Source organism: Meles meles, chromosome 20 (assembly GCF_922984935.1).
Source record: "Meles meles chromosome 20, mMelMel3.1 paternal haplotype, whole genome shotgun sequence".
Taxonomy (NCBI): Eukaryota; Metazoa; Chordata; class Mammalia; order Carnivora; family Mustelidae; genus Meles; species Meles meles.
Window position 1 is genome coordinate 630,688 of NC_060085.1, and position 9,044 is coordinate 639,731.

The 9,044-nt window shown below is 71.7% G+C and overlaps 1 protein-coding gene across 4 annotated transcripts; it reads right to left on the reverse strand.

Annotated features, from left to right (window-relative positions):
* Positions 1–1,141: 1,141 nt before the first annotated feature.
* LOC123932452 (CACN subunit beta associated regulatory protein) lies at positions 1,142–8,457 on the reverse strand. Of its 4 annotated transcripts, XM_045990637.1 has the most exons (10): positions 8,411–8,457; positions 6,529–6,642; positions 6,307–6,446; positions 6,001–6,065; positions 5,530–5,674; positions 5,129–5,297; positions 4,745–4,933; positions 4,081–4,306; positions 3,099–3,282; positions 1,142–2,250 (listed from the first exon to the last, which is right to left on the reverse strand). In XM_045990637.1, exons 2-10 carry the CDS (start codon positions 6,619–6,621, stop codon positions 1,155–1,157), a joined length of 2,307 nt encoding a protein of 768 aa, XP_045846593.1. In that variant the 5' UTR covers positions 6,622–6,642; positions 8,411–8,457; the 3' UTR covers positions 1,142–1,154. The 4 variants fall into 4 exon arrangements, with proteins under 4 accessions (XP_045846593.1, XP_045846594.1, XP_045846595.1 ...); XM_045990638.1 differs by lacking the exon at positions 8,411–8,457 and having other exon boundaries at positions 4,796–4,933; positions 6,529–6,753; XM_045990639.1 differs by lacking the exons at positions 4,745–4,933; positions 8,411–8,457 and having other exon boundaries at positions 6,529–6,753.
* Positions 8,458–9,044: the final 587 nt, after the last annotated feature.

Genomic DNA, 9,044 nt, shown 5'->3' on the forward strand with positions numbered 1-9,044 from the left:
CAGTGGGTCTGAGTCCGCGCCCCCTCGGTGGACCTCCCAGCCCAGCGGGCAGGCAGGTGGTGGGACCTGGGTCCTCCTCGGGGGTCAGCCTTCAGCCGTGCCGGACATCAGTCCTCTCAGTGGCGACCGGTCTCCCCAAAGCTCAGCAGGACCCTCCGCGCAGCCCCAGGGCCCGCCAGTGCCCAGTGCGGCGGCTGGAGGACCCCTTGATGGCCGGACCCCCGCCCCCTTTCCGAGGGCTCTGTGCGCCAGGGCCCCAGAGAAAACGCGGACGGCGAGCGTGAGCAGTAAATGTTTATAATCACCCGGAAAACAACCACGAGAAACACCACCACGGATGGAACACAGACGGCAGGAAGCTCCGAGGGACGGGACGGGGCGCGGCGGGGCGGCCGCATCTTTTGGCAATAAATAAAGCTCGGGAAACTCGAACCTTGGCCGTTTGGGTTTCGTGTGTCTCCAAACGTGAGTCGTGGCAGCTCTTTGGACGGTGCGGCGGCGGCGGCGGGCGGCGGCGGCCCGCTCACATGCTTGGGGCGGGGCGGGGACGAGGGGGCGGCGGGCGGCCGGGGTTTATTGCTCAGGGGGCGCCGGGGGCCGCGAGCTCAGACCGCGGTGAGGTAAACAGCTTCGGGGCCTGGGCGGCTGCGGCCTCCGCCCTCCCGGCCAGCCCAGGGCCCGCGCGCCCGGCTCCCGCGCCGCCGCCGTGCGGTCCCAGCTCGGCGCATGCGCCCCGCGGCAGACTCCGGCGCGTGCGGCCCGCCCCCTCGAGGCTCCGTGGGCCTCGCTCGGGGCGCCCCGCGCATGCGCCTCCCTCGGCTCCTCCACCCGCACGCTCCCGGGTGCGGGTACCGGCGCGCGCCTGCCGGCGTTCTGTGCGCAAGACGCCCCCGCGCCGGGGCTGCCGTCGAGGCCAGAGGCAGATGGAGAAGCGGCCCCGCTCCCTCCGGACCGGCCCGCACGCTGAGGCGCCGCGGAGGGCCCCGGCTCCGTGCCCGGGGTCGGGGGGGGGGGCCCTGTGCGCGTGCGCACCGGAGGCCGCTCGAGGGTGACCCGAGGACTGGAGCCCGCGCACCGGGGGCGGCTGGAGGCGCGTCCTGTGGCGCGGGCCCCGAGCGGCGCCGAGAAGCTGAGGCGGGTGCGGGGCGCGGGGCTTAGGCCGGGCTGTGGTCGGGAGACGTCGGCGCGGCGGCGGCCAGCGCGGGAGGCGCGGCGGCGGCCAGCGCGGGAGCCGCGGCGATGGGCTGGGCGAGGCGCGGCGGGAAGAGTCTGTCGTCCAGGCCGGCCGCCAGCTTGTCCAGCAGCGTCCCCGGGGGCCCGACGCACAGGCCCGAGCCGGGGCAGCCGCCGCCGGGCTCCTCCTCGATGACCGGGATGGCGGGCGCCGCGGGGTCCTCGCCCGCGCGGCCCTCGGACGGGCAGTCGACGCTGTCGCCGCGGCGCAGAGGCGCGCGTGGGGGCCGGGGGTCGGGGCGGAACGGGGGCGCGGGCGGGGCGGGCGTGGCGGCGCGCGCGCCGGGGTCGCTGTGCTGCCGGCCGCGCTGCTGCCACTGCTTGCGCGCGTGCGGGTGCGGGTGCGCGCGCGCGCGGTGGCGGGCGGTGCAGGGCAGCGCGTCGTCGAAGTGCGGGTCGTGGCGCAGGAACTCGTGGAAGAGCGCGTCCGTCTTCTCGTCGATGCTGTAGTCGCGGCGCGGGGCGCGGCGGGGCCAGGCGCGGGGGCTGCGGGGCCGGGAGGGCGCCTCCGTGGGCGCCAGCGCCCCCTCGAAGCTGCTGCCCACCGTGGCCGTGCGGCCGGCGCTGGTGAAGGAAGAGCGCTTCTCGGACGCGCTGGGCAGCCCGTCGTCGCCCGCGCCGCGGCCCTCGATGCTGGCGTAGCCGCTGTCCATCTGGAGCAGCTTCCGCGGACCTCCCGCCTCGCCGTCCGCGGACCGTGGTGTGGGCGGCGGCGAGGGCGGCGGGAAGGCGGGCGCGGTGGTCCCGGAGCCCGAGCCCGAGCTGTCGCCGCTGCGCACCGAGTCGCGGTCGTTGCCACTGCTGCTGTGGTCCGAGGCGGCCGCGGCGTGCAACTCGAGGGAGGCGCGCAGGCTCCAGATATCCCGGTAGCTGGTCTGCGCCTGCTCCGGCCCCGAGTCCCGCTCGCCATCGGACTCCTGCTGCTGCAGCTGCTCGGGCCCCACGCCGCCGCTAGCCTCTGGGGGAGACTCGGGGCTCGCTCCTCCCGCGGCGCCCACCTCCTCGGCCGCCACTAGCCTGCAAGCCAGGCCGCAGCGGTCAAGAAGGCCGTGCACGCCCCTGCATTTTCTCCCCAGCCCCCCTGACTCTGGGTCCGGAAGGGCGGGCATGGGTGGGGACCCCCTAGGCTTGGCCAGGCTCTGCGGAAAATGAATTTTTTTTAGAAAAATGTTGCCAGTCCCTGTTGCAGGGTATATTTTCTGGGTAAATCTGAGTCCTCCGGACACCTGCTTTTCAACCAGGTCACTTTTTACAGTGCCTCAGCCAAGCACCTGCTCGGAGCACAGGTGGCCGGCTCCTCGCCTGGAGAGAGGGACGTTGTCCTGCGGACACTGGCTGGGGATGGACTGGATTCGGGGGTAGCCCCACTCAGCCTCTAGCCCTGGACCTCGCCACCCCCGCTGCTCCCATCCACAGGCAGGAGTGGGGTGCTGCTGGCGGGAGGGGTCACAGTTGCTGAGAAAGGGCCATGCAGCTGTCAGGAACACGGGCAGGCGGGAAGCAGCACCAGGCTACAGCAGAGCCCATCAGGCCACGGACCCCACCGGGAAGCGATAACATCCAAGTAGGCACATGCCCCTCACAGCCCCGGCTGGGCAGGCATCCTGTCTTGGGGACCCTGGGGCCATCGTCCAGGGCCCCACCTGCCCTTCTGCCCTTCCCCCGTCTCCCCCTGCTTCCCTCTTGGGAGGCATGCTGGAGAGGTAGCCCCAGTGAGGCAGCCTCCAGGAGGGCTGGCGGAACCGGAGGCACGGACCCCCGTGTCTGCAGGGTGAGGAGAGCCCTTCCCAGGGCAAGGGGGAGGGGACTGGGGGGGGCAGGGGCCCACTGGTCCACCCCTGGCACTTCTACCTACTGAAAAATACCTGCCGAGGGTGGGGGATGGGCTGGCGGGGCCGGCCAGAAAGGGGCGGGGGGGCGGGAAGGCCACAGCGGCGCCGGCGCTGGCAATGTATTGGATGAAATCCACGTGGGGGGTGTCCCCCTCCTCCTGCTCTGTGCTCTCGCTGGCTGCCCGCTGCCGCTGGAACTGGTGCCGCTTGGGGGAGCCTGTACCGAGGAAGGCGTGTCAGCCTGGGGCCAGGGGAGGGTTCCACTCTAATCGTGCTCAGGAATCAGGGCTCCATCTCTGCTCCCAAGGCAGTGGAGGGGGCCGTCCCCTCCCTGCGCTAGCTGGAACCGGCCCCCAGCACGGGGGCTTGTGCCGTCTCCTCGCCTGTCCTGGCACCGGGGCCCACCCCCACAGGCAGCCCCGCAGCCTGTCCTGTCCTGTCCTGTCTGAGTCCCCCAGGCGATCCGTAGAGACGTTGGTGCCCACTCCCCAACCCCCGACACATGCTCCTGCTTTGGACTGAGGATGAGGAAGGCCTGTGTCCTGGGCTCTGCGGGATTGAAGGGCTGGTCTCGGTAGTTCAGGCCTGGGGATGCTCAGGCCCACGGGCCAAATGGGCCCGCAAGCTGTTGTCGTCAATAAAGTTTTATTGGCACGTACCTACACTCATTTATATGCAGTCTGCAGCTCTTTCCACGCTGCCAGACCAGACAGGCTGACCCCAGACCCAAAACCACTGTTGTCTCATGCCTTACAGAAGGTCACCGGTCTGCCAACCCTGTTTCACTGGGGCCCAGCGTGCGACCCAACCAACTGGAAGCCCTTGGGCAGGATGCCTGCTGGCGGGCAGGATGCCTGCTGGCAGACAGGCGCCGCTGGCCAGCACAGGGCACGTGCCTGGGGTCCGAGAGCACTGACCCCTCCCCGGGTGTGAAACCTCCTTCTTGAAGGCTGCTGGGGCAGCAGTGGGAGCTGTACCCCCTGGGCCCCGGTTTCTGCCAAGGGCCCCAGCTCACCTCTAGTGTCCAGACTGGATGCCCGTTGGCTGGGGTCCAGCTTCCATTTCTTGACCTTGAAGTAGGGGCTGGCCCCGTCCAGGCTGGCGTGGCGTCGCAGCCGAGTAAAGAACTGCAGGACGGGTCCGGCCCCAGAGCCAGGGCCTGCCTCCCCGCGCCCGGCCTCCCTGTGCCCCGTTGCGGGCCCTGGCCCGGCAGGTTTGCTGCTCCTGGTGCCTGGCTCCAACTGGAAGAAAAGAGGAATGCTCTCAGGCCCGGGGCCCTCTCCTTGCTGCCCCGAGTGCTGGCCCCAGCCTGGGCCCAGCTCTGCTCTCTAGTGTGCAGCCCTAGCAGACAGGGCCACCGCGCCCCACCCAGAACGCAGAGGAGCAGCAAAGGGCACTCGGTGGCCGGCTGGAAGCTATGCTGAGCTCAGGGGTTCAGCCAGGCGCCGGCCAGATCCGTTCCTCCCAGCCCCAGACAGAGGCATCGTCAAGGGTGAGCGTCCGAGAGCACTCGGCCTCTGGCTCCGGCTGGGTCCTGACCTGCCCCCTTCCAGCCGCCGGGACGCTCTGTGCGCGGGAGGGGTGGCTGTGCCGTCTATGTGCCGCCGACCCCTTTTCTTCCCATGCAGGGGGGCGGGCAGGAGCAAGGGGGGTGAGGGTGGGGGAGGCCACAGGCTGACCTCTGTCCTGGAGTGGGGCAGGGAGGGGAGGGGCCGCTCGGGGGCCCTCACCCAGGTGCCTTCCCCGGAGTCGCTGGATGCCAAGGGGCTGATCTCGAAGTCAGCAGGGCCCACGGCTGAGTTGTAGGGGTCACCTGGCAGGGCGGAGCTGGGGCCCACGGAGCGGCCGGTGAGGGCCTTCCCCGGGGGCTAGGGAGGAAGCAGTAACAGGTCAAAGAGCACGGGTGGGTGAGGGGACTGCTGGACCCACGGCCCACTGTGCGCCCCAGCCAGGCCCCCCTCCCTGTCCTAAGACGAGGGGCCCAGCCCAGAGAGAAAGGGGCCGCCAGCGGGGGCGCTGTCCTATCCCCCGAGCCCCAAGCCAGCTGCCACCCCCACACTCACCTGGAAGATGGCGAGGTTGGCCTTGGGGGCGGCGGCATGGGGAGGAGTGGCAGCGCTGGCTTCGCCCAGGTCGCACTCATGGATTGTGACGATCTTGAGGGGCGGCAGGTGCAGGTGGGTGAGGCGGGCATTCTTCAGGTGGTGGAAGTCCCCCTCCGTCAGGGTGTACCTGCGCCCAGCATGGCTGCCTGTCACCGCGCCAGCCAGCCCCCGCCGCGCCCCACGCTCGGCCCTCCCTCCGACAGCCTGAACCCCCAAGCCCGCACCTGCTGTCCCTGGCTCCACGGCCCACCCCGTCAATTCTGGGGGAGAGCAAGGCCAGCGCCCAGCATCCACCGCCCAGGGAGCCCAGTCACAGGGCATCAGGCTCTGGGACCTCCCTTGGGGACCGGGTCCCTTACCTGCGGCCCTTATCCTGCGACTTCCGGCTCTGCTCAAACAGGGCAGCCTCGTTGAAGGACACCCGGCGGCCGGTGGAGCTGGTGGACAGGAAGCGCTCCGTCTCCGCGTCCTGGCCCTCCGGGTCCTCCCCCCTGAAGTCGGGGTCTGCGAGGAGAGCCGAGAGGGTGGGCCCCGGGCGGGCCGCGCCTGGCGCTGGGCGGGCGGCCGGCTGGGGCGGGGCGGGGCGGGGGCGAGGGGCGGGGCCCGGCGGGGGCGGGGCGGGCACTCACACATCCGCTCACACACTCACTCGCTCAGCACGCGCCTGTGAGCACCTACGCGCGGGCTCTAAGGAAACAGAGATGAGTCGGAATCGAGCTGCGCCCAGTCTGGTGGGGGAGACAGACAGACACAGCCGGTCAGGCGGCCCGAGGGGGGCGGGCGGGAGGGCGGGCAGGTGGGCAGGGGGCGGGCCTGGCGGGGCGCCGCACCTTGGGCCGGGTGAGCGCCGTTGTCCAGGTAGGTGGTGGTGGTCTTCTCCGCTTCCTCCGTCGCTCTGGGGAGGGGCGGCAGGACAGCAAGGTGGGTCGGAGGGCCCAGCGGCCGCGACCCGAGCTCGCGGGGCCAGGCCCCGGGGCAGACACACCGTGCTCCCCAGGCACTCGGAAGCAGCCCCCAACACCACACGGGGTGCCATACACGCCTGCTGTCGCGCACGCGCGTGTGCGCGCTCGCACGGTCCGGCTCCAGGCCCGCAGGGGCGCCGGGGCGGCCGCCGGGGCGGGTGGGCTGCGCACCTGTTGAAACGCGGGTGAGCCTCCCAGCAGCGCCTGCACACGAGCAGCACGCCGGACAGCGCCACCAGCGTGCCGCCAACGAAGAGCGACATGACCACCACCAGCAGCACGTAGTTGTCCAGGATGGGGTCAGGCTCCGCCTGTGGGCCAGCAGGGGTCAGGAGCGCTGGGCGTGGCCTCTGGAGGCCCGCCCGGCCCCCCCACTCCAAACCCCTCACTCACGGTGGGGCTGCCGGTGGCGTTCTCCCACCTGGAGGTCAGGGCGACAGAGGCAGCGGTGCTGGCGGCCGTGGCCATGGTGGGCGTGGGCTGCATTTTGAAGCTAGGAGGAGGGGCCTGGTGGGGGGCAGGGCCTGCTCAGACCAGCTCCCCCTTCCCCTCCCTCTCCTAGCTCCCAGGGAGTGGGAGTAGGAGTCCACACGGGGCAGTGACTCACGGGGAGGTGGAGGAGAGCCCCGAGGCAGCCCCCACCCCGCTTGGATCAACGCGGGGACCTCCGTTTCCCCATGCTGAAGATGGGGGAGGTGTATGCTATCCACCACCACCCCAGCCGGTGGGGCCGGCCCAGCAAGGCAGCGGCTGGCCGGGAAGCCTGCCCAGGAAGGGGGACGCAGTCCTAGGAGCAACGGGGACACGGAGCTGTCGGCTCACTACCGGGAGACCCCAGGGGCCCTGCCAGCCGCATCGGGGGAGAGGAGGGGCCTGCCGCAGCCCCGAGACTGGTTCGACAGAGAGTGGTGCCAGGATCGTGGAGCGGGGTGCAGGGACTGAGCTCAGTGCCTACAAGTCACAGCTCGGGGAGGTCGCTGTGTTCCCCCCCCCCCCCCCCCCAGTGCTAGCGGGAGCGAAAAGGCCAAAGAAGGCGCATCTGTTCCCAGCCCTTAAGAATCCGGTTCCCATGGCGACGGAGCGAGCAGGCCGAGCGGGGAGGGGGGTGTTGCCAGGGCGCACTGGGGGAGAGGAGGGGGTGCGGGGGAGGGAGGCCTCCTGCAGGGCGGCTTGAGCCGGTCCTGGGTGGCAAGATGGCTGCTGCCGCCGCCTCCCCGCCAGTGCCCAGCGCGGGGCCCTGCGCCTCCACGAGCAGCTGCTCTGGCCAAGCACGCCAGCCTCCACGTTTGCTTCGGGCTCGGGGTAAACTGAGGCCGGGGGAGGGGAGTCAGCCCTCGGGAAAGGGGCTGCCTGGAGAGCGCACCTGCCCGCCCTCCCCTACGCCAGCTCCTCCCGGTGGGAAGGACCGGGGACTGCACTCTGGAATCTCGGGGAGCAGCGTCTGGGCCGGGATGCCCCGCAGCCCTGAGCAGGCAGGGCGCGCGTTCGGCCTTTCCCCAGAGGAGAGGGGGAGCCCGTGCACGCTCCCGCGTCCCCAGCCCCTCCGGGTTGTAACCCCCCTCGACAGCGGGGGGAAACAGGCCCGAGAACGGGGGCGGGGGGGGGGGGGGCGGGCCAGAGCCAGGTGTTCTCAGCGCTCGGCCCGAGAACGGCCGAGGCTGCCCGGTATCCTCCAGGGGATGGGGCGCGCAAAATGTAGGTCGGGCAAGGAGGCCCGGCCGGGGGGAGGGGGCAGAGCGCAGGGGCCGCGACAGGAGGCCCGAAAAGATGGCAGAAGCCGAGGGCTAAGAGAGGCGGACTCCGAGGGGTAGGCGGGGACCAGACCCGAGGGCGGACGTTCCCCACGGCCCGCCCCTGAGGTCCAGCCGGTCCTTCCCGAGCTCGCTCGCCATCGCGCCCATCCCTGCGCCCCCAACCAGCCCCGGGGACGGGATGGCGAGCCCTCGCGGAGAGGCAGAGAGCCGGACTCCGGGCACATCGCCGCTTCGGGCTAATCCGGGAGACGGAGACGCCATCGCGCTCGCTGCATCTCGGGGGAAACTGAGGCCGGGCAAGGGCGTGGGCGGGGGGGGTCCCTCTCCAAGCCGCTAACGGCGGATGCAGAGCTCCGCGGACTGGCCCGCACGCCCGCCCCGGCTCCCCCCATTCCCTCCCTCCCGGCCTCGCCGCGTCGCGGAAAGGGCCGGTGGTCGGGAGCCGGCGGCGATCCCACGGGCCGCGCGGCCTCGGCCTGCCCCCGCCCGCCTTGGCGTATCCCCGGGCCCGCCGCGCCTACCTCAGCGCCGGGGCGCGCGGCCCATGGGGGGCGGGCGGGCGGGCGGCTGCGCGGCGTTCCCGGCGGCTCCGGCGCCCGGTGGCCGCGGAGCAGGCGGAGAATTTATGAATGGAGAGCGCGGCGCGCGGGGGAGGCAGGCGCAAGAGGAGGGACCGCGCACGTGACCGCGTTGGCGGCGAGCCCGCTCCGACCCGCTGGGTGCCACCCGGTCCCGGGCCGACCGCCCCCGCCGCGCTCGCCGCCGCGTCTGGCTCACGGTGCGCGGGCCACCGCCTCCCCTTCCCTTCCGGCGGGAGTGGGAGGCGGAGCCTGCGCTCCCGGACGCCCCCTCCCCACGCCGAGCGGCTCTCCCCGCGGTGGCTGAGTCTCCACCCCCTCCCCTGCGACTCAGCTTCTGACCCTTCCCAGGGTCCGCGGGGACGGGGAGCCAAGGGGAGGAGTCCGGTCCATCGGTTTCCCCTCCTTCGCTTCCCCCAACCTGGGAGTCCCCAGGATGCCCAGTCTGGGGGGTGGGGTCGGATATATGCGCCCCCCTCTTCTCTGCCCTAACATGTGGCCCTGTCAGCTTCACCAGGCTCTGCGTCTTGTTGGGACAAACAACGAGGAACGATGATAGAATATGACCTGTGCTGAG

Excerpts from the sequence above, each read along its gene's own strand:
- LOC123932452 (XM_045990637.1), bottom strand. The coding sequence starts at position 6,621 with ATGCAGCCCACGCCCACCATGGCCACGGCCGCCAGCACCGCTGCCTCT. Across the intron at positions 4,307-4,744 it reads TGCCCCACTCCAGGACAGAG|TTGGAGCCAGGCACCAGGAG; the intron begins GTCAGCCTGTGG and ends CTTTTCTTCCAG. Across the intron at positions 3,283-4,080 it reads ATCCAGTCTGGACACTAGAG|GCTCCCCCAAGCGGCACCAG; the intron begins GTGAGCTGGGGC and ends TCCTCGGTACAG.